The 24,586-nt window shown below is 41.0% G+C and overlaps 1 protein-coding gene across 2 annotated transcripts in view; it reads left to right on the top strand.

Annotated features, from left to right (window-relative positions):
- Nucleotides 1-20,259, top strand: part of kank3 (KN motif and ankyrin repeat domains 3) — a 36,262-nt gene extending 16,003 nt beyond the window's left edge. The window contains exons 2-12 of one of the 2 annotated variants that reach the window (XM_013273707.3): nt 6,651-6,707; nt 7,240-7,324; nt 8,038-9,837; nt 10,565-10,667; nt 10,838-11,062; nt 11,202-11,292; nt 11,702-11,921; nt 13,191-13,333; nt 14,819-15,019; nt 16,685-16,786; nt 19,309-20,259. In XM_013273707.3, coding sequence (XP_013129161.1) covers nt 7,288-7,324; nt 8,038-9,837; nt 10,565-10,667; nt 10,838-11,062; nt 11,202-11,292; nt 11,702-11,921; nt 13,191-13,333; nt 14,819-15,019; nt 16,685-16,786; nt 19,309-19,371 — 2,985 coding nt within the window. In that variant the 5' untranslated portion in view covers nt 6,651-6,707; nt 7,240-7,287 and the 3' untranslated portion in view covers nt 19,372-20,259. Of the gene's footprint in view, nt 1-6,650; nt 6,708-7,235; nt 7,325-8,037; nt 9,838-10,564; nt 10,668-10,837; nt 11,063-11,201; nt 11,293-11,701; nt 11,922-13,190; nt 13,334-14,818; nt 15,020-16,684; nt 16,787-19,308 lie in introns of both variants that reach the window. The other variant, XM_005454018.4, reaches the window with a different exon arrangement.
- The last annotated feature ends 4,327 nt before the right edge of the window (nt 20,260-24,586 follow it).

The following is a 24,586-nucleotide window of genomic DNA, read 5'->3' as shown; positions in this document are numbered from 1 at the left end:
ATGACTGTTTGGGGGTGTATGCTTATGCTTGCAACTTTGTGTATAAATTTTTGCTGGTGACAGATTTTAGGTGTGTTTAGTGGTTTGACTGTATGATGGATGTTTAGTTTTACTTTTGAACGTCTTAGCATCAAGCTGTTGTTGTTCTATAGACATATTTTGTACAATATCCTATGGATGTACAGTGGATATTCTGATGATATTGAGTCTTTCATCATTTACGCTGGCTGGCTCTGAGGGTGTCCCAGACTCACTGCAGTAGTGTTCTGGATAATGGCTGACCCAATCAGAAAATACAGGTGGTGATGTAGAGGTTTTGTCTGAGTGGTCCGAGAGAGTACAGGCTCCATCTCTTGGAGCCTGTACTCGTATATCAATCAAGTGGCATGATGCTGGTGTCTTCCACTGTCATGTCAGCTTACAAAAATCAAGAAATGCACAACAAGCTGTAATGATACCAAAGTGTAGCTTGTGCCAGCAGACAACAGCAGCTGAACAGGTCTTTATGTTTCAAATATAATCAGTAAAAGTAACATAATACATACATTGTAGCACCAGCTGGTGGCTACTTGGACACATTACATGACTGTGGTCTGTAGCTGTTGCACAAAGCTGGCCAAAAAACCCTGTAGTTTACTAGTACTGATCTGGATTCAAACCAGGAGACAAAACACAATCCTGAAATCAAAAGCTCATGAACTGCACTGTGTACCCACTGATGCTACCATTACCTGAGACAGCCTCTTCCAAATTACAGCACACAATGTTCATACTTACCAAACGTATTAGGCTCTTTGGTTAAAGATACATGACTCAAAATTTGTCAAAAGCACCCACAAATACAGGCAGTTGGAGCATTTAATCAATTTCAGCTTACAAGGGGTTTATTTTTTAAGCGTTTAGTTCCTGTGCACCAGCATAGCGCTCCATTAGCTATGACTGCAGTTCAGCACCAAATTGTAAGAATTTGTTGAAAACACAGTTTGTTGACATGCAAAGTACTGGAGCTGCTCAGCCACAGAAACCCATTCCAGTGAAGCTCCCAGTGTTCACTTTCTGTGCTGATGTTAATACCGTTAATAATAAAGTTATTGAGTTTTCAGAGCGTTGGTGACAAAGTATGTGCCTCAGCTCTTGGTGATATGCTGTAACTTGATGTGGTCTGACACTTTGCGGCTGAGTTGCTGTAATTCCTAAACAATTCCACTTTGCAGTAATACTCCGTATGCCTTGCAACAAAGCTGACTTTGTTGCAAGGCATGTCATTACAGTACCATGCTTTAATTCAGTGAATTCTCTAGAATGACTCATTGTTTCAGGAATGTGTGTAAAAGCAGACTGCGTGGTGATTGATTTTATAAACCTGAATTCAGAGATTGAAAGATGTGACCCTCTATTTTGTCCATTAGTGTCCACCTGTGATGTTTTGTGAATAAATTGACACGTTTGTTCACTGAAACTTGTAGTGTGACATTTGACATTTGTGTTGTATTGTTTTAAAACTTTTACATTCATACAAGCAATAATCAAAAACTAGCCAAACCAACAACAACAAAAAACATTTATCTAAAATAAATTAATGGTAGGACCTAGGATGCTGCAGTGCGCATGTTGAGAAAATTACTTTTGGAAAGTAATAGATTCCTTTAGATAAGCTAAAGCATGTCTTTTATCCTGTCTTCCTTCTCACACCACAACCCGCCGCAGCAGATGGCCCCGCCCCTCCCTGAGCCTGGTTCTGTGGGAGGTTTCTTCCTGTTTCCTTCCCACTGTCGCCAAAGTGCTTGCTCATAGGGGGTCATATGATTGTTGGGTTTCTCTCTGTATGTATTATTGTAGGGTCTACCTTACAATATAAAGTGCCTTGAGGTGACATTTGTTGTGATTTGGTGCTGTATAAATAAAATTGAATTGAATAGATTATATTAAAAATCTGTGAAAATGGATTTAATTATTTTGGAGTAATTAACAGCTAATACATTTGATCAGTTGTCTAAGAAATGCTTTATTTAAACAGGAAGGTCCTCTCTTGGTTGTAGTTTCAAATGTTAGAACAAAAACCATTTCATAAACAAAATACTGCAGAATTTCCTGCACTGAAACGCATTCTTGTCTGCCGTGCTTGTGACCAGCTGGCCACGTTCTCAGACTCAGGTTTCAGAGCAGTGGGCACCAATTTTATTGGCAGATGTGAAATTTGAAGAAGACAAAAGGACAAAAGCAATGCGTTAAACTGCACAGTTAAAACAACAACAACAACAACAACAAAACCCCCAAAAGCTATCAGCGGTGTGAAACCAATCAGTTTTGAGCCATTTAAAACAGTCTCACAGCTGTATATCTTTGTGTATATGGTGTGTTTTGTGCCAGCCTCAGACTCTGCGTGTGTGTTTGAGAGTGTGAAAGACTTGACAGCGGGGCTCTCAGCTGGTTAGGGCTCGGGGTGTAGAGGGAAGGAATGCAGCTTCTTTCCGCAGTCTGTAATTTGCTGTCATCAAATCAGAGAGAAAAACAGCAACACATGAGAGGAGCCGAGGGAAATGTGTGTGTGTCTGTGTGTCTTGTGGATAGCTGGGGGTGAGAAGAAGGAAAAAGTCATGTGAGAAGGGTTAAGATGAGGAAGAGAAGAGCTGGGAAACGAAGAGGAGCAGGGAGGAAATGAAGGGAGCTCTGGAGGAAGAAGTGAGAAATGAGAAAGAGGAGACTCGACCATTGACTCTTGTTTTAACAATCTAATGAACTTGCAGCACAATGGGTGACTCTCTTTAATGAATAATGCCTCAGCATGTCTCAGCATTCAATGTGGTGTTGATTTTCGGGAGTAAAAACCTCCTTCTTTTTTTTTTTTTTTTTTTTTCTGAATGGCGCCTCTTCCAGCAGCTGCTTGTTTACAGTATTTTCTTCAGTTTGTTTTCTGTGTTGCTCTGTATGGTAAATAAATTATCTGAAGTGGAGGCATTTCTGAAAGAATTGTATTAACATGGTTGCGTCACTAGCGTCAGCCTTGAGCTGTTAAGCCAACAATTTAATCATGGAAAACGCAGTATTTTCAAGGAGCGTCCTTTCTTCTATTCAGCAAGTTAAAACAGCCCTACTGAAAGTGTAATCCAACAGCTTCACATTAGTAAATATGGACATAATACCACTGTCTGCAAGGAGGAGGAAAATATACAGCACACAGCACTGTGACTCATACCTAACTGGATTCAATAACAACAGGCTAACTGAACCTTACTAAAGCAAACAACACTGAGACTCAATTTGTGAACTGCAGACAAGTCCTCAGACAAAAACTGTAGGTAGGATTACATGTTACTAAAAGTGACCGCTGAATCGAGATTTCTGTGACTTGTTTTTGAGCTCTGCTTAGCTTGTGTTTGGTTTTAAACAAAGCCAATACAAAAACTCAAAGTACTGCTCTCTGCTTTGGTCGAGGCCACATCTTTAAAAAGCTTTTGTGTGGCTTTTGTCCGATTGGCACAGACACTGCAGCGTTGTGTTTGCTGTGGTCTGAGAGTAAAATGTGGCTGAAACACTGAGGGGAACCTGAAGCCCGTACTACTTAGCCAGGTAACTTAAGAAGTTCATACATTAAAGTCTTTTGTTTTTTCATAACTCTTTTCTTTCTAGACTAAATATTATAACATATTACAGAGTTAGTTAATAATGTATAACAAAATAGCTCTAATAGATACAAATGGCTCTGATTGTAAATATCCCAGTATATTGCACAAATTAAATATATGTGGTTAACACTGAGGTGCCCCTCTTATCATGTGATACTTTATTTTTTCCGTAGAGGATGTGTATACTTGTGCATTATATGGAGGAGTTCTACAGGCAGGAATGATTTCCTGCATCGTTCAGTGATGCATTTGGGTAATCTCAGTCTCTCACTGAAGGCGCTCCTGTGATTGGCCAGCACGTCATGGAGTGGGTGGGAGGTGTTGTCCTTATTTTGGACAACATCCGCCTCTCTGACACCACCTCAAGGGAGTCCAGCTCCATCCCCACAGCATTACTGGCCTTGCGGATCAGTTTGAGTCTGTTGGCATCTGCGACCCTCAACCTGCCACAACAGACTCACAGAGAATCTTGAACATTGTCTGACAGATGTTAAGACCTCAGCCGCTTCAAAAAACAGAGTGCAGAGTGCAGTGGTGTTTATTGCCAATATGTACTCTGTTGTATTTATGACCCTCAAACAGGAAATTTGTTTATACTTGTCTAAGGCGGGTTACCTCTGTAGAGTCTATGAACTAACCTTCGTAAGTGGCCAAAGTCATTGCCCACGTTTATTACATGTTCATAACCATGCGGCCAAGTTTTATATGCATTATATGTCTTACACTGAGGCGATGTTTGCTGATAAATGATCTCACTGACAGATTCAAAAACTGCGGGTTTCCAGGAATGCACAGGAGGAATCGGCGGTGCTGAACAGGCCAATTACAGGAGTGGCAGGCTGCGTCGACCTGACGCTCACGTGCTTCTGGTAGACCTGTCCATGTTTGTGACTGGCCAGATGCCAATGCCAAAATTCTTTCATGGCAATGAGCTTGGAGCTAGATTAACAAACCCTGGGTGAACTATTGATAACCGCTTTCGTGTGACCGCTTAGCCTGATTGCGGTTGTTGTGGTAAGTGAAGCCTGATAAGGAAAAAAAAAAAAAGATATCCTGGGTATGTTGAACTTGCTTTGTAGTACAGGACCCAAAGCAGTAGGTGATATGAAACGTTTATCAGTATGCATTCTTTCTTTTCTGTGCACTAAAGGTTCTTACTATCAAGTCAAAGACAACCTCTGACAAGATTTGGAATAATTAGTCAGCAGCCTGTGTGAATGTTTACAGGCTTTTCTTTGACAGTAAAAGGTGTGTGTGTGTGTGTGTGTGTAAGTGTGTGTTATAGTCTGAGCTGTCAGATGATGTGTGTGTTTATAGGTTATCAGCAGTCAGCCAGCTACAAGGACAACTGGCGTGTTTCAACAGCGTGTGTTAGGAATGTGCTTGAGGCTACTGGAAAACATATATGTGTGTGTCTGTTTGTGCATGGCTACAACTAAATGAATGACTACATGTATTCATACCATATGTGTGTGAGTCGGGTTGCTGTATCCAGTCTTTGCTTTAAATTTAAAATACACCAAAACAAGGTTTGTGCCAGTAACACTGACCCACTCAGACGCCAGCCACTATCACCTGTGATAGTGACATGCGCTTCAGTGCCGGCAGACATAAACACTGTGACAAAGTGGAATTACATGACTTACTTCTCACTTCTCTAAGAGCGAGGAAGCAAAGGTGTATCCAATGTGCACGTCTATTGATGTGTTTTTATTTATACGCAGTAGCACATGCAGTATTCATGCAGTAGCACAGTGAGATGCAATATAATGCATAATCTGATTGGGGTAAATGTAACACTGTAGATTGTGCCAATGTAGTGCAACATGTTGTAGGTAATAACGATGCAAGTAGGTGAATGGTCTGAGAAGTAACATATACACTGATGCATACATGCATTAGGTTTAAAAATAATAGTAAATATTGAAAGTAATAACAGTAATAAAGCTATTGGTAATTATTAACATACTAATTTAACAATGTTATATGTAAAACTTTCACCAGACTATTAGTGATTGTAATCCATCTATGTATGAATGATGGGCAACTTTAAAATTTTGGACATTTTCATACCAATGTGAAGGCTGCCAGCTTTTATTTCATTTCATTTATATGGCAGAAACACTGCTAACTGATCAACAATTAAAAAAACTAAACAGATCGATAAATAAAATGCACGAGCAAACAAAGAGATGCAAGTGAAGGAAGTGAGGGGACATGTTGGTGTACTAACAAACAATCGTAGACATGGACTCACAGCCAGCCTCAACTGTTTGACATTAACTCATCAGGTTAATCTCTGTAATATGTAATCACAGTTGGCTTTCTCCACAGAACAACTTTTGAATTTTATAATAGTTTATTGTTCCGTGTAAAATCACTAATTTCTGTGTGCTTCAGTTGGTGGTGAGCTTAGTCGGTTTCTAGTCTTTAAGCTAACTCTTTCTGCAATGCAAATTTCTTATTGCATCACTAATTGTATCTCTTTGTTTGAAATGAACGTTTAAAATGAGGTTTTTTTTCCCCCTTGACTATTTATTGGTGGGAAGTAGCAACATCCTGTAGTATTGTAGTGACGGAGAGTGAGCCAAACAACTTGAGGCTTGAAAACAAAAAATCCACTTCCTGTATGGCATTCCTGCTCTTTCTGTCTCCTTTCCTGTCTGCTTCACTGTCCTATTCAGCAAGAAAGGTTGAAACGCCCAAAAACAAACCAAAAAGAAAATACCTGCGAGAGAGTGCATTTTGATCCACATGATGATATCAGTGTGTGTGGTCGATTAACAGGAAAAAAGACAAAGCTGTAGAACAGCTTCCTCGATACTGACCTACCATTTTTCCCAGACAGTATGCTCTCACTGAAGGTTGTGTGTGGCATCTGGTCACTGTAAAAGCCAGATGTGATCATTCACATCATTTTCATCTTCAGCAAACTGATACAGAAATGTTGACTCATCAGTTTACTCAGTTCTCCTCTGTTGTGACAGAAGTTTGTTATGATGTTAATTGATCTCTGTTTCACAGGGCTGTGTGAAGCAGGGAGGACGAACCGACCTGAGCTCCAGCTGCATGAATTTATCAGTGAGTGGCTGACAGAGATGAACCTCTTTAATGCACCGTTTTAAGATTCACTTTTGTTTTTCCTTCATAATTGGTGTCCAAAATTCAGAGTTTTCCACATGTTGTTTGGAGCTAGGAGCTTTTCTGCAGCACAGGAAGCATTTTATATTTCCTGAAGAAGAAGCAGTTAATAGCAGCAGAGGCAGCTACTGTGGCCGAACAAAGAAACCTCTCTTAAAAAGGTTGACTAACAGCAACTAACTACGAGATGGGTTTAACTGAATTAGTTAAAGTGAAAGACGGGGATTCGCAATCTTTTGAATTCAGTCACAGGTTGTTACACGTTCTTACAACCCATAGAAGACGATCCTCTGTGCTTGGTCTAAAAAATTTACCAATTAAGAAAAAAAACAAAACATGGGAAAGTCAAAATTCTACTTGCAGAAACTTACTTCTGTGCAGTATTTTATAGCTTCCTTTATTTACACTGGTCTTGGTCCAAGGTCATCTATAACAAATGCATTCATGTTGCGCTGTGTTTTCTTTAAGCCAGGTGTTGATTCAAAGCTGTGTGCGTGCTGAAAGGTCCTCGTCCTGAAAAATGACTCAGTCTGTGCAAGTTAACCCAAAGCTGCCTGGTAAGAAACTCCATAAAGAAGTCTCTGTTATTGAAATTAAAGCTTACTGTCAAATGTAATTGTGTGTCCTGAAGGTGTGAATATTTCTGTTCGTTACACCTAGAGATGAGGTTTGGGGTTTGCAACATGTAGTTTTAGAAATATATCAAGTAATTTGTTTTGACCTGACAGGTAGTGATGAACTAACCACATTTAGATAATTAAGATGATATCAGAGTGTCTGAGAGTTTCATGCGTCTTTAAGACACCTAAATCAACTACAGCTGATGATGAAATAACGCTGAAAGTGTTAACCTTCGCCAATGATGAAGCAAAAAAAAATTAGACATGGCTTTTTTTTTTCTTTTTTGGGGGGGGGCAAATACAACAGGAGTGCTTTTTGTTTCCTGTAAAGGTGTAATATTTTGATGGTAGCCTGAGGGGTTTAAATCTGTTAGTTTTATGATGACACTGCTTTACAATTACACTCCTGTTTTGTTTATATAACTGTTGATCATGCATACAGGATGATAAGAAAGTCGGTGAAGAAGCAGCTGGGAAAGACGGATATAGACAAAGGAAATAAACACATGCACATGTTTAAAAAGGAAACGCAATTCAACTCATTGCCAGGTCTCACTGAAATCAAATGTAACTTCTGTTTATAGAGATGCCCTCTGGAATTTCTTAAGTACCGATGACGTGTTGTCCATAACATGTCTTTCTCCTTTCAGATCTAGGCTCGCCTTTCCATTACCCCAGTCAAGAGGAGGCAGATCAGCAAGCTTCTTACTCTGTCCAGACTCCGTATGGATTTCAGCTGGATCTAGACTTTCTTAAATATGTAGAAGAGATAGAAAGTGGGCACAACCTCCGTCGCGCACCCATCAGTTCTCGGCGCTCTGGCCGGGGGCTAAAACTCTCCCAGAGGAATCCGGGTGTGGGGGGGCGTACCAGTGGCTGGACGTCCACTGAGTCGCTCTCATCCCCGGTCAGCGAAGATGGCAGAGCTCCACCGCCACCGCCGCCTCGTAACCGGCTTGGGTCAGCTCCCTGTGAGACGGTCTCCCTTTCCCCTGTAACTTTTCTCAACGTTCCTCCGCTATCTGCTGGGGCAAAAGTGCCACCGCCTCCACCACAACGTAACCCCAGAGTTGAGCGGACTCTCCTGGAAACCAGCCGGAGGCTACAGCAGGAACAAACCCACCAGAACCAAAATGGCGCGCGCTTCCAGCTTGCAGATCCTCCCAAACCGCTCTTACCCTCTCCAGCCATGCAGCCTCTGCAAAGTAGCTGGACCAAACCCAGTCCTCAGACCTCTGGGCGCAGCACTCCAGCTGCTGGCACCACTGTGACCCCAATCCCACCCAGCCAACTGCAAACAGTTAGAGAGCAAATGGCAACAGCCTTGAAGCAGCTGAAGGAGATGGAAGAAAGGGTAAAAGGTGTTCCTGCACTTGAGAAAGAAGTGGCCAAGCTTCGTGCAGAGAAAGATATGCTCTTGTTAGCCTTGCAGGAGAAGAAGGCAGCCATGGACTTGGCCCAACAGAAGCAACAGTTTACAGAGACTTCCACCCAAACCGTAGAGATCCTCCAAACTGAACACAGTCGATTGACTTCACCGACCTCGACTGGACACAAAGGCTTTGTAAAATCTGGTGAGCTGAAAAGGCTGACAGAAAAGTTTGAAGGGAAAGAGGAGAAACCCCTCAAACTGTCAAGTAAGACTTTAGTAAATGCCCCTGAAAAAACAGTCATTCAGAAGAAGTCAGTGGCTGTAGGGGACGACATGCCGATGGCCTCAGTTGTTTTATACTACAGAGATGGTGTAAAAGATGCATGTGAGGGCACCAGGGTGAATGTTTGCGAGAAGTGCACAGAAACAGAACCTCCCCTGGTTCAGGAGGAGGGAATACAAACCAGAGTGGAGACAGAAGAGGCTGAAGTTTGGGTCATGGAGTCACTACTTGGCCTGACCACAGAAGCACAGCGGGAGATAGACACCTTACAGGACACCATTAAATTCCAACAGGAGTCCATTGTGGCTCTAGAGGATCGGTTGAGTGTTGCAGACACAGACCTTGGCGTTCTTAGAGCGAAGATGGAGGGAAACATCTCCAAAATCACATTTGAGAAGGGGGTTCTTGCCAAACCTGACATGACAAATGCCCAAGTAGAAACGCTAACTTCTGCATTAAAGCACGCTGCAGTTTCTTGTCATCCGGAGGTGGCCGATGCATGTGTAGGAGAAGATGCAGTGTCAGATCAAAGTGAGCAAAGCACCCAGACCGATGCATTAGAGACACTAGAAGAACGAGCTCCGGCTGCTCCGGTTTTACTCATTAGCACCGGATGTCAATGGGAGAACTTAAGCGAGGAAAAGACTGAAGAGCAAAAAGTTACTGTACCAAAGAGGAGACAGCTGACTATTGCTGAATACAAGGTCTCACCAGAAGAAGAAGAAGTAGTTGGAAAGGTTAAGAATGAAGGAGGAGATGAAAAAGAGAAGACTGCAGCCAGCAGCACCAAGACAGGTAAGTACTGTTTGGCTTTGCTGCTGATTTTATGAGCTGGGGTCAAATATTGGCTTGCACTTAACATTAAGGATGTATGGATCCAACTTTTCCAAGTTCTGATTCGATCCAGACTTCCTAACTTAAACCCAGTGATACAGTAATGACCTGTAATTGTCACCGTTAGAACGAGGCTGAATCATTTATGTGCAAGGCAATGTCAGGCTCAGCATATACACATCACGAATTATTTAGTAAGATAATAAGTAACAAAAATAATAAATTCCCATTAGCAGTATTAATTCTGATTTTAGTTTAAGTCATAATTTAGGCATCTAAATTCTTTTAGTTGAAAGTCGACACAAGATCATAGTAGAGCGAGAGAAGGTGCTCTGTTGTCAATGCTCAGTTTTTCAGCTCATTTGATCACAATTTGCAGTTAAATTTAAAAACTCCTGCAAACATACAAATAAAGGTTGTTTGGATGGCTTGAGTCAGTTGGCTTCAAGCACTTGTTGCTTTTCTGCTAGCCTCTTTCAGGCTACGTTAGCTTAGTGAGTGTGCTGCTAGTGGGAGACGTACTACTGAACTGAATGACTCATCTGTGGATTGGTTGTCATCACTAATGCTGATTGACTGCAGCCTGACTGTGCCTGCATCTCTCATTGAACCTTCTGCTTGTGTGTGAGACACGTTCTGCTCATACACAAGTATTTTCACAATTTTTTTGCCTCTTTTATGGCAACAGGTTTGCTGAAATCAATCATGAAGAGGAAAGACGGGAATAACGCAGGGGAGAATCGCAGCAGCGGCAAGAAGAGCCTGCAGTTTGTTGGTATTCTAAATGGAGGGTGAGTTACTGTAATGTGAAACCAAATTTTTATTTTTACCTCTGCAAAAATAAAATAAGTGGCGACAAGTAGTCTCGAGGAGGGAAATGACACTTTGACCAGGTGACAGGTTTGACAAATGAGAAATAAAGAGCCAGAGATGAGATATTTGAAATATTTGGCTCTTCCAGGTATGAATCAACATCCAGTGAAGAAGAGGAGGAAGAAGAGGAGGAAGATGGGAGTTCTTCTGGAGAAAGTGTCGAGGGCGAGTGCTTGGACAGCACTGAAGAAGATGAGGCAGCTTTGGAGGAAGAAACGTCAGAGGAGGAGAGAAACGTTAACCTGGATGAGAGTGACACTGATGAGGAAACGCTGAGAGCTGCAAATTATTCATCTGATGGTGTGAAAGAAAAGTGGGTTGTTATGAAAATTAAAGTAAATGTAGTTTTGTTGACTTAGAGTGTAATGTATGGAGGGAACAAAAGGCCTTATCCTCTAAATGCGATTTTATTTCTGTGTTTCAACTTCACACGTTTGTCTGCTTTGTCACAGATTTGAGTTGAGCTCAAAAATGCGAGAAGCCTGTCTCATTCTGAAGAACCACCTAAACGATGACCTCAAAACACTGAAGAGTAAGGAAGTGGTGCGTCCCTGCATTCCTCTTTTTTAATTTTACCTCCAGGGGACACGCGTAACGCTTTCCCCTGCTGTGAGGCAATATTTAATCATGCAAAAGCATTTAAAATCAAACTTTTTTGCTCCTTCTCTTGATTATATAGCAAAAATATTTGGAGAAAGTGCCAAATGTGTCTTGAATTAGTGATTCATGACTGCCTGGTAGGAACTCTGGGGGGTAAAGTGTTAACCTCATCACTGCTAAAGTGATGAGGCAAACAGCCATCATGTAAAGAAAAACTCATTCACTGGGTCTAACTGGCTACTAAAAACTTGAGACAAAAGCAGTTTTACTTGTGTCTATACTGTATGCCAATCTACTTCAGGCACTTGTCTGCAGTTTATAAGTATATATCACTTCCCGTCCTCACCTCCAGCTCTCCAGCACCCACACTGTCCAACTAGAGTGGTTTCGTATCTCCAGCGCGAAGATGGCTCAGCCGCCGCGGGTCTCCGACTACCTGATGGCGTTCTCCGAGGTGTCATCAATGCTGCTGGAGCACGTAGTCAACATGACAGATGGCAATGGGAATACAGCTCTTCACTACAGCGTCTCCCACTCTAACTTTGGTGTGGTGGAGCTGCTGCTGGACACAGGTTAGCAGTAGCTTTCAGAGAAGGATAATCCTGACTTGAATTTTATGTTGGCGCACTGTTACTATCTTGATTTGAGGTTTGATAAGATGAGGCAACATGTGGTTCTGTGTCCCCTTTATGCTAGGCAGGATCAGCCGTTTTTGGTTTTTGTGGTTTATAATTCCTGTCGACCTTATCACCATCCCATGCTTCATGGGAAGTAAAACAAAAAACAGCACACACTAAATGTGCAGCCAAAGGAAGTAAACAATGAAATGAAACCTGCTTTTTCAGTGAGTGTAGCACTATCCTTTTGTTTATTAAACTAACAGTCAAGGGGAACTTTCTTGTTTGCACTGTGGGACTGTGTATAGATTTAAAATAATGAATGTTTGAGGCAGATATAAAGGGGAATTTAAAATGGACGGTAACACTCATTTCTAGCATCTCGTGTTTATTGTGCTAGAGTAGCTTTGCATGTTTCATATCTCAAAATAGTTGTAAATGTTATACTGGACCTCAGGGACAGCCCTTCAGATCATCCATTGTATAACTCCAACTGATGGCATGTGCAGTGCAAGTGTTTAACTCTTTTTGCTTGAAGGCGAGCTTCCTTTACAACACGCTTGCTTATGATTGGCTGGTCCTTGCAAACAGAAGGTTTGCAAAGAGCAGCCAGCCATCTGGAGCAGCCTGGAACATCTGGAGCCATCTGGCCGCCCCTGAGCCTGGTTCTGCTGGAGGTTTCTTCCTATTAAAAGGGAGTTTTTCCTCCCCACTGTCGCCAAAGTGATTGCTCAGGGGGTCATATGATATTTGGTTTTTCTCTGTATGTATTATTGTAGGCTCTACCTTACAATATAAAGCACCTTGAGGCGACTGTTGTTGTGATTTGGTGCTGTATAAATAAAACAGAAGTGAATTAAACAGCAAGAGGGTGGTTCTGCTGTGCGTTATTGTGATCACAAAGTTGGTTACTTGCACACACCTAATTTTTTAAAGACTTTCGCCATGTGTATATACATGATGAAAATATAAATTGAACATATTATGCTTTTCCTAATCTGATGATATCTTTTTAAAAAATAGTAATCAGAATATCACCACAACAAAACTCATTTTTACTCAGTCACGAGCAACAAATGTACTTAAAGCGCCATCTTTGGAATATATTGTTACTAGTGACAGGATTTCATTGGCATTTCAGTGTTATTCACTGGTCAACTAACCTAATACCTGCTGACGTTCCTGTCCTAATGCTTCAATAAGTGATAAGCATATCTCCTACAGGTGTGTGCTCTGTGGATAAGCAGAACAAGGCGGGCTACACAGCCATCATGCTGGCTGCTCTGTCAACTGTGAAGAAGGAGGAGGACATGGTTGTGGTCAAGAAGCTCTTCAGTCAGGGTAATGTCAACGCCAAGGCCAGCCAGGCAAGTCATCAGCAGTTCATCATTCAGCTCTTAAAGTGGACAAACATGCCACATGAATGTGCAGATATTTGGAAGCAGGCATTCCTTTCGTATGCTAGTAGTTTATATCCTGTATTTCTCATTTCATTTTGTTCATTTTATTTTGAAATTCCACAAGATTTGATGGGAGCAATTTGTGGAAGAAAGTTTTAGTGCACATGTGACTTTAACATGCCAATACTAGTTATTTTTATAATAAAAACAAAAACAACCTCAGCCCTGGAGAAATGCGAATGAGCAACATGTCTAGAAATGCACACAAAGAGCTTCTGTGAATGTGTAGTCAGCTCCATCAGCCAGAAGCGTGTTATCATTTAAATGTGGGCTTGGTTTAGTGAGTTTAGATGGATTTGAACACAAGAAGCTGGAATAATAATAAAAAACTATACAAAAAAGGACAAACGTGATGCAGCCAAATTGGATTTACAAAGCTTATTAACATTTAATAATTAAAAAATAATGTTATAAGTGAATTTGTTTTTAGACTACAGTAATTTCTTTATTCCCTGTTTATTTCGAGGTGGAGCTGCTTTATTGTAATAAACTACTATACTGCATTCAAAGCTGGAAACCTGAGGCATGATTGGGCATATCTCAGATTAGATTTAGCAAATGTGGAGCCTAACATGACACAGAAGCCACTCACGAGAACCTGTTGACTTGAAGTGTTCTTTATCCCCCGGCTGATCTAATCAGGCTGAGTAGTGTATGTGTTTTGACACAGCGCCTGATGGGTTTTTCTGCTGCCAAGTCATAGGACCGAATTTATAGCATCACTGTCTATAAATCCAATTACTGCTGCTTGTTATTGTTGCTGTGGGTAATTAAGCACGAGGCACGCAATGCAGTTTTTGGGTAAGGACTTCAGACTATATTTTTTTGCTATATTTACATTTTGGATCAGTTTTGTGCTTAATAAGACAGCCAGAAGACTTTTTTTGTATACTTCTTGCAAAGCTGCCCTCTTGATTCTCGAGTATGGTGTGTATTCAGTTGAGCCAGCTTTCCTTGTAGCTGGACTTTAGGGAGACATCCTCCCTTTAAAAAAAAAAAATATGATTTTAGCATCAGCGTCCATTTCTCTGATTCCTTTTGGCAAGACCGAATCATCTCATTTTATACATGGCAAAAATTACCATTGTGTGACTGCACCTGCAAGTGACGATGCAAAATCAAATTACATGTCTAGAATTTAATTTACTGCCTGCTACTGAGTAAACAGCTGTCTGTTATATGAGGAGTAGTAAATGAGTGAATGACCAAGAGTGCACGATGCTCAAATGTGAGTGTTGTTTTTGGGTAGTAGCAGGAAAAGGAAAAAGTGCACCATGCGGGAATGCCATTTATCCAAAAATAATGCAGTCTGAAGTCTTCTGAACACTCAAGCTTTAAATAGCAGAAGCTTCCTCGTTAATCCAAATCATTTAAAATTCTTTACCTCTGCAGGCAGGCCAGACAGCATTAATGTTAGCAGTCAGCCACGGGCGTCAGGAGATGGTGCGGGCGCTGCTCGAGTGTGGTGCTGATGTAAACGTGCAGGACGATGAGGGATCAACGGCTCTGATGTGTGCCAGTGAGCACGGCCGAACTGAGATCGTCAAACTGCTCCTGGAACAGCCCGGGTGCGACATATCCATTGTGGATAACGTAAGACTTTTACAATTTAAGCATTTGAACTAGCTCATGCAATGACAGTAACATGAGCCTAACACTGAAGCCAGCTGTTTGATGCCTGCCAAAAAACATCCAGGAGCTTTCTTCTCTGGGATTTGGCTTAATCTCTTCTCAGGAAACTGCTCGTCTATGTAGTTTCCTTTTCTTGCTATCTTTTTTCTCTATTTCTTCTTAGAAAGCTGAGGTGTCACAATCAGATTAGACTAAAACGGATGCTGTACAGAGGAAACACAGTGACTGGGCCCCAGAGGAAAAAAAATTAAAACACACTTGCAGATTTCAGACACAATGTCCTGCAGGCATTATACTGGTCCTCTGCATTTTTCACCACTTAACCCATAAAGAAATACAGAAATCTGGCAGCAACTGCTCATGTCTGGAAAGAAACAGTCTATTTGTAAGCAAAGTTTAAAAAGGGATTGTTGTTAGAGTCTCAAGGTTATAGGATGTAAAAGATATTTGATGGCCAAAGGAGTCGTACGATAATCAGCACTCTCGGATTAAATGCTAACGTTAGCAAAGGTCTTTGCTGCTCAACACTCCTGCTTTTCTCCCCACTTGTATGTTTTAAAGTGATTTTACAGCGGATTTCTGTAGATGCTTGAAGAGAAGCCAGACAGACAGATATTTGAGCATTAACATCTGTGCCAGAATGAGTTGGCCATTTGGTGCAAGCAGCTTCTGGTTAAGTTTCAGTACAGCACAGCTGGACTGAGGGGGTGGGGCGTGGAAGGAAAAGCCCCCACCTCCCCTCTCCGCTGAAAACACAAAACTGCGTGACAAAGTTTGACTGCAAGGCTGAGTGGATACAGTAACGACTGCAGAAACATTTTTACTTTCAGTTCACTCGTTATATTAAGCAGTACTGTTACTACAAACCCCATTTTCAAATGTTGGGACCATGTTTAAAATGTAAAGGGAAAGCAACGATTTGCAAATCTAGCAAGCTCATATTTCATTCACAGTGCACCTTAGAAAACATATCAAATGTCTAAAATGAGAAAATATATTGGCTTACTTTGAATTTCTTGGCACATTTCATGAAAGCTGGGACAGGGCCACGTTGACCGCTGTGCAGCATCCCCCAGTCTGCACATGTCTGGGAACTGAGGAGATGAAGCGAGTTCAACATACCCAGGGTAACTTCCGAAATCTGGATTCACTTACCCCCAAATCAGCGGTCAGGATAAACGGTCACATGAAGCTAGTTATCAACTTTCCCCTCTTCGTTCAAAAGAAAGCGGTGGCACTGACAGCAGTGTGACTGGGTTTTGAAAAGGATCGTAAAACCAAACTATTGGAAAGAACACGAAGAGGTCAAACACAGATTGAAGGTAGCAAGGCACTGTACTTTAAATTCTTTGGCCAACAAAATAACTCCAAACTGACCATTTTGTCTTCCTGTATTATAAACAGTCAAACGTATCATAAAGCAATAAAAGTCCCATAGTTAACTGGTTAAGCAAAGGTGCATGATGGTAAAAGAAATAACAAAACTGTCCAAACAACTGGAAAACAGAGCAACTGTGTGTAACGTGTATCACATGGTTGCTCTCACACTGTAAAGCTTTCTGCTCTAGTTGAAAAGCACTCCTGGATACTCATGTGTCTCTCTCCATCTTTGCTGTCTGTCTGCAGGATGGAAGCAATGCTCTGTCCATCGCACTGGAGGCATCCCACAACGACACAGCTGTGCTACTCTATGCTCATATGAACTATGCCAAGACCCAGACTGCTGCGGTGAGTTCATATTATCAAAGATGGACTTTGGTTTATTCCCAACTCTCCTTCTTCTCCACTTTCTCAAATACAGACGATTTATTTTAGGCTAAAGGGGAAAATCCACATAATCTCCACATAATCTTGTCACACTGTGTGAATAATTAAACTGGTAAGAATTGTTAGGGACAGCTGAGTATTGGAGGCAGAACTCAAAGGTGTTTAAACAGTTGAACATTATTTTTATTTCTTTTTTTGCCTCCTTCACAGCAGTAGATTAGTGCACTGTATGTTCATTGCAGATTAGATGGCCAAACTAAAGTGGAACGCAAACGAAGAAAAATAATGGAGAACAAAAAGTAAGGCTGGCTCAACATCCAAAGTAAATGTAACAATTGAGGAAACACTTCTGCACACTGCTATAGAGTGCAACAGTGAAGATCAGGAAGTAAAAGTCCAATTCATATTCTCCATAAGAATTATGAGCCATAAAACTCGCCACACATACAACACTGTTCGCATGTTCTCCCGGTGTTTGCGTGGGTTCTTTCTGGGTACTCCAGCTTCCTCCCACAGTCCAAAGACATGCCGTTAGTGGGGTTAGGTTAATTGTTGATTCTAAATTGGTCCAAAGGTGTGAATGTGAGTGTGAATGGTCGTCCGTCTCTGTGTTAGCCCTGCCTCAGACCTGTCCAGGGTGTACCTTGCCTCTTGCCCTATGGTAGCTGGGATAGGCTCCAGCCCCCCCGCAACCCTGATAATAAGGGTAAGTGAAAGAGTATGGATGGATGGATGGTTGGAAGTAATTCGCTGTGGAATCTAGGATTGGTAATCTTTATGGGATGAGAAGTCCCTCCAATGTTAATTAGATACACAGTCTTAGTATCTTTGCCTCTCTTTTTATCCAAATCAAATCATTTTTTGGTCACAATTCACCTTGTAGCTGGTTGGCTCGATTTAAGGTGCAACATTCATTACTTAAGGACTTTCTGAGACTTCACTGGAGAACATGAGTAGAAAACTCAATTCCAAAAACAGTCCTTTTAAAAAAAAAAAAGAAAAGAAAAGAAAAAGGGGGGGAAAAAGTGCTTGGTCACTGTTGTGCTCTATACCCAATTTTAATAGGGCAGACAGCTGTAATAAGTTATCAGTGGGAAAATAAATGTTGTTCTACTAAGAGAATGTACCTGCTCTCTAACTACTTAAAATGGAAAGATATTTCAAACATCAGACCAAACCTCCCCTCCTTTATACCACATTTGACACATTTCCCTAGGAAGTTCGCCATAAAAGGAGCCCAAAAGGGCCTGGACTGGGCTGGTTTGGCAATGGGTTCAAACCAAACACAGGCCAAGTTTAGTCTGCAGGAGAGGTATCCAAACTAGCAGTTTTAAAGTCAGGATTCACTCACAAATGTTAACGATTTCATGAGTGACTTGGCAACAATACACAAGAAACACAGCATAGTTACAAGCACTGTGTGTTTTGTATAAAGGTCACATGCCACCCTGTGACAAGAATAATGCCCTTTTGCATAAAAATCTAATAAAATGCCACAAGCCTTCTTCACAAAGTCTGGCCCATCTTATATGAACAGGGTGTTTAGAATTAGTTGTAATGCTCACATTGTTTTTGCATTGTTGCTTAAGTTTATCGGCTAAGAAGGACGACTTTAAAGAATCAAAATTATAATAGTTTTTAAAAGAGTTTCTCTTTTTCCTTCAGGGAAACACTGAACTTCCCTTTTCTAATAATCACACCAGCAGTAAACAGAAAATTCAACATTACACACTTTAAATGAGGCTATGCGACATTACGGCTACATCTGATGACAAAAGCTCTCATTTTTATCCAAATCAGCATGTTTATTTCTTCTGAGCGGGCCTGCTTCAAAGGAAGTCTCTTCAAAATGTTTGGACCGTTATAATACAGTGATTTAGGCCAAACATCACGAGAATTTCCCTTTTGCCAAATCTGATTGTAAAGTACAGTACAATTTGATTATCTGTTATCCAACGTCAGCAGAACCGATTCGGCACTTCAAAGAGAAGCCAGGCGGTTCCTTTACAAAACAAAGCCGACCCCAATCCCCCTTTTTCGCCTTGTAACTTTCAAACTTTTTGGTTATCAGCTCCCATCTCCCAGCTATTTTTATATTATTCAACTTACAGTGTCTCTAATGCACACATTGCAAGATTTCACATTGTAGCTGGCCAAGTTTAAATTTAGGGTTGTAAGATCACCTTTGAATCTTATAAAGAAATAAGGTGCAAGTTAGTTAAAGTTAGGTCACACTTATAAACAACTTGGAGTGAATGATGCCTCTTTTATTTAAAGGTGGTAGGATCAGTTCCGCTGCAGTGCTCCAAGCTATAGTTAGGGTGTGGGCTGCACTAAATGAAGGTGCACCGCTGCCCCCTTTAGGTGTCACCACAGTCATGCAAGCTATGGTCTTCTTGGGAAGGCGATGAAGTGAATGCATCATTACAATCGTTACCATCAAGCATTTAAAATGTAACCCCGCCCTTTATGTTGTCTTTCAGGGGAGTCCAAAGGCCCAGCCACGGAGTCCCACGAGCCCACACAAGTGCTGGCCAGCAGACTGACACGATCAAAGCCGCTAACTGGGGCGGACACACCAGCAAACATAACTGGATATGAGCTGTGAAAAGCTCCACTGGAATTTACTTAAACGCATATTTATAGTTTGCTATATGTCCTCCATTTACACTGATCAGCCACAACCGAAACACCGACGGGTGAAGTGAAAAATAATTGGATTCTTTTGTTAATATACTTGTTCAGCTGGTCAGCTTTGATTTGGCTTATGTCACTTGATAGATAAAATTTAGACTCCCACACCAAAAAAACCCCCAAACTGCTGAGGAACAGCTCAAGAACGTGTGGAGTCGGCCTCCACAAACCCACAGAACCAAAAAACCTGTTGCCAGAAATCCCTTTTCACGCTCCGACGGGTCAGAGCCGGGATACTAATGCTGTTGCTGATCAGTGTACAAAATATTGTTAAGAAAATATTATATTTCCATAAGATTCTTCAATGGCTATTATTTACTTTAGGTCTCTAAGATATGTTTATTTTCTCTATGACATGCCTTGAGATCTTACATTTATCATTTGCACACCACTAATATTTTACTATTAAGGGCGACACATCATTAGCACATAATGTACATCCAAAAAAATACATTTATTGTTTTTCCATACATGTGCGCACACAGTTGTGCAACAACATATGTACAGTAAACCCCAATGTCATCAAATCATCACATGGACGTGACATCGTCCAGCATGACTGAAATGAATGAATGTTGCTCTGTAGTCTTCCTTTCCTGGCTAACTGATGTGTAAACCTTAACTGTCATAGTCTGCACTAACTGTCTGTGCATTGTATGTTGTTATAAATATTTACATATATAAATGCAGTATATATATATATATATATTATTGTCTAAAATAAACATATTTACATAAAAGTTTGTGGGTGTTGGTGTTTCAAAGCAAGGACTGCCACATGTTTAAAGCTATAATCATTTTTTTTTAAATACCAGAAGAATTGAATCAGAGCTCTTTTGCTAATTAGACTAATAGGTAAACCACTGAACTATGGAGCTAGATGGTTGCATTCAAGTCCTGCATGGGATAAACAAGACTAATCTGTTTGAACACAGTTTTTAAAAATGCTGATAGTTGATGGTATCAATTTAAAAATTCTAGGTGACATCCTTTTTGAGTTGAGTTATCCCATTCACAAGATTTTTTTTTGAAAATCTTGACTTCTGACCTGGACCTTGAGGTCAAGGAATCCAAACTGGGAGCTTGGGAAAGGAGTCTGATAACTGACTCTGTTCTCCATTCTCCATTTAGAAATTCTGGGAACCACAAGTTACCCTGCAGTCTGAGTGCAACGCATTCCACTGTGATAATGTGGTACTTTGAGGTATTTAGGATATGATGGAACACGATCATTCTGTATGCAGGGAGAAGGATTTTAATTTCAATTCTGGATATAATATAGAGCCAATAAAGAGAAGATAATATTTAAAGATTAGGGTCGCTCTCTGTAATCCTTGTTAGTACTCCTGATAAAGAAGTCCAGCCTAGAAACAATTGATGCGTGGACTGTCTTTTCAGCCTGAAACAGGATGTTTCTAATTTTAGCGATATTGTGCTGATGAAAGACAGCAGTCCTATACATTTGTTGAACATTTGCACTGAAGAACATATGCTGGACAAAAATGAGAAGGAGTCGATATGGTTAGACGCCATAAAGAGTAACCTTTGTTTTGTCTGAAAATTACAGCATATCTAGGCCTTTACAATTGATTTGTCTCATCTGACTTCATAGATAAAAACATATAGTTTTTATGGGTGACCGTGGTTCAGGGGATTGGGAAGCTCATCTTGTAACCGGAAGGTTGCCGATTCGATCCCCTGCTCTGTCTGTCTTGGTCGTTGTGTCCTTGGGCAAGACACTTCACCTACCGCCCACTGGTGTTGGCCAGAGGGGCCGATGGTGCGATATGGCAGCCTCGCTCCTGTCAGTCTGCCTCAGGGCAGCTGTGGCTACAACTGTAGCTGCCTCCACCAGTGTGTGAATGTGAGAGTGAATGAATAGTGGAACTGTAAAGCGCTTTGAGGACCTCGAAAAGCGCTATATAAATGCAATCCATTGATAACATTACCAAAGGGAAGCGTGTATAATCTAAAAAGTCTTGGTCCTAGTGCAGAACCCTGTGGAACTCCATGACTAACTTCTGTGTGAGATTTCTCATTTATATGCAAAAATAGGAATCTATGAGATAGACGATGATTCATATTCATTCAGTGCATTTCCTTTAACTAGCAAACTCGTGCAGTATGCACACATGTTGGTTCAGTGCTCAACTGAACTTTTTGTGGGATCTGTATAAAGTATTTGTATACACAGTATACAGGGAGTGCAGAATTATTAGGCAAATGAGTATTTTGTCCACATCATCCTCTTCATGCATGTTGTCTTACTCCAAGCTGTATAGGCTCGAAAGCCCACTACCAATTAAGCATATTAGGTGATGTGCATCTCTGTAATGAGAAGGGGTGTGGTCTAATGACATCAACACCCTATATCAGGTGTGCATAATTATTAGGCAACTTCCTTTCCTTTGGCAAAATGGGTCAAAAGAAGGACTTGACAGGCTCAGAAAAGTCAAAAATAGTGAGATATCTTGCAGAGGGATGCAGCAGTCTTAAAATTGCAAAGCTTCTGAAGCGTGATCATCGAACAATCAAGCCTTTCATTCAAAATAGTCAACAGGGTCGCAAGAAGCGTGTGGAAAAACCAAGGCGCAAAATAACTGCCCATGAACTGAGAAAAGTCAAGCGTGCAGCTGCCAAGATGCCACTTGCCACCAGTTTGGCCATATTTCAGAGCTGCAACATCACTGGAGTGCCCAAAAGCACAAGGTGTGCAATACTCAGAGACATGGCCAAGGTAAGAAAGGCTGAAAGACGACCACCACTGAACAAGACACACAAGCTGAAACGTCAAGACTGGGCCAAGAAATATCTCAAGACTGATTTTTCTAAGGTTTTATGGACTGATGAAATGAGAGTGAGTCTTGATGGGCCAGATGGATGGGCCCGTGGCTGGATTGGTAAAGGGCAGAGAGCTCCAGTCCGACTCAGACGCCAGCAAGGTGGAGGTGGAGTACTGGTTTGGGCTGTTATCATCAAAGATGAGCTTGTGGGGCCTTTTCGGGTTGAGGATGGAGTCAAGCTCAACTCCCAGTCCTACTGCCAGTTTCTGGAAGACACCTTCTTCAAGCAGTGGTACAGGAAGAAGTCTGCATCCTTCAAGAAAAACACGATTTTCATGCAGGACAATGCTCCATCACACGCGTCCAAGTACTCCACAGCGTGGCTGGCAAGAAAGGGTATAAAAGAAGAAAAACTAATGACATGGCCTCCTTGTTCACCTGATCTGAACCCCATTGAGAACCTGTGGTCCATCATCAAATGTGAGATTTACAAGGAGGGAAAACAGTACACCTCTCTGAACAGTGTCTGGGAGGCTGTGGTTGCTGCTGCACGCAATGTTGATGGTGAACAGATCAAAACACTGACAGGATCCATGGATGGCAGGCTTTTGAGTGTCCTTGCAAAGAAAGGTGGCTATATTGGTCGCTGATTTGTTTTTGTTTTGTTTTTGAATGTCAGAAATGTATATTTGTGAATGTGGAGATGTTATATTGGTTTCACTGGTAAAAATAAATTGAAATGGGTATATATGTGTTTTTTGTTAAGTTGCCTAATAATTATGCACAGTAATAGTCACCTGCACACACAGATATCCCCCTAAAATAGCTAAAACTAAAAACTACTTCCAAAAACATTCAGCTTTGATATTAATGAGTTTTTTGGGTTCATTGAGAACATGGTTGTTGTTCAATAATAAAATTATTCCTCAAAAATACAACTTGCCTAATAATTCTGCACTCCCTGTATGATTTCCTTAATAATATCAACGATTTTTAAAGATGCATTTATCTAATGTGTTCATTATTTATCTTGCTTATCGCCCTTTTATGCAGTCAGTAATAGGCATCAGATTCGATGCATGCAAAAGGTCTGAAAAGCATTTTCCTCTTTACACATGGCAGGTTTATTTACTGTGATGTGCTCTGAAGGTCTGCCTGTGCAGGGCTGTATTCATTTCAGTTGTGAAGTCTTATCCAACTTTAAAAGTGGGATGAGGACGGATAAAAAAAGAAAGACAGACAGAAGAGTAAACTGAAGAAGTAAAAGGAAGTTGAAGAAAGAGGTAATAAAGAGGGGTAAGGGGAGTGAAGGACATGCAGAGGCTGAGAAAGAGAGGCAGTAAGCATAAAAGGGAGATGAGTAGCACTGGACTGAAGTTTGAAGGGTGAGGGGGAAGATTTTTAAGGCTTGCTGTTTTTAGTTGTGACTGGCGATTGCTTACACAGCTGGCTATCTAGCTGAGTGGGAAAATGAGACATTTGTTAGAAAAAGGCAAACATTGGAAAATAGGCAGTGAAATAACCCGGTGTTTAGATGGAAAGAGTTAACAGGTATTCATGAATATTTATCTGCAGCCTCCGGCAGCTCCAATGACCTGGTTAGACTCAACGTCTGGCCACAGCCCTTATGGCGCCTACATGGAAAGTGAGAGAGCGGTCTGAAATGAAAGACGATTAAACACAAGATTAAACCTCACTCAGCTGACTGCCTTGTGCTTCGGAAGAGGCGTAACTGCTGATTGTCTGGGTATGTAGACTCAATCTTACAAATCAATGAGCAAGACTGCTTAAGAGTAAAATATACAGTTGTGAAAAAGAGAGTACACAGTCTTTATCTCCTCAGGTGCTTGTATTGCTAGGCCTCATTATTAAATAATGCTGATCACAGCATTTTAATACAGAGACTAGAATACACCTTTGACATAATCATCACACTATAATGATCTTAGCTTATGTATGTTCCCCCATCTTCTCCTAGACAACTGGAGCAATCATGATGAAACATTGCCTAGGGCACTGTGAATGCCAACATCTACAGGGAGTGCAGAATTATTAGGCAAGTTGTATTTTTGAGGAATAATTTTATTATTGAACAACAACCATGTTCTCAATGAACCCAAAAAACTCATTAATATCAAAGCTGAATGTTTTTGGAAGTAGTTTTTAGTTTCACAAATATACATTTCTGACATTCAAAAACAAAACAAAAACAAATCAGCGACCAATATAGCCACCTTTCTTTGCAAGGACACTCAAAAGCCTGCCATCCATGGATTCTGTCAGT

This window comes from Oreochromis niloticus, linkage group LG15 (genome assembly GCF_001858045.2).
Source record: "Oreochromis niloticus isolate F11D_XX linkage group LG15, O_niloticus_UMD_NMBU, whole genome shotgun sequence".
NCBI lineage: Eukaryota > Metazoa > Chordata > Actinopteri > Cichliformes > Cichlidae > Oreochromis > Oreochromis niloticus.
Note: the sequence above shows the minus strand (reverse complement) of the source record. Positions and strands in the feature narration are given on the sequence as shown.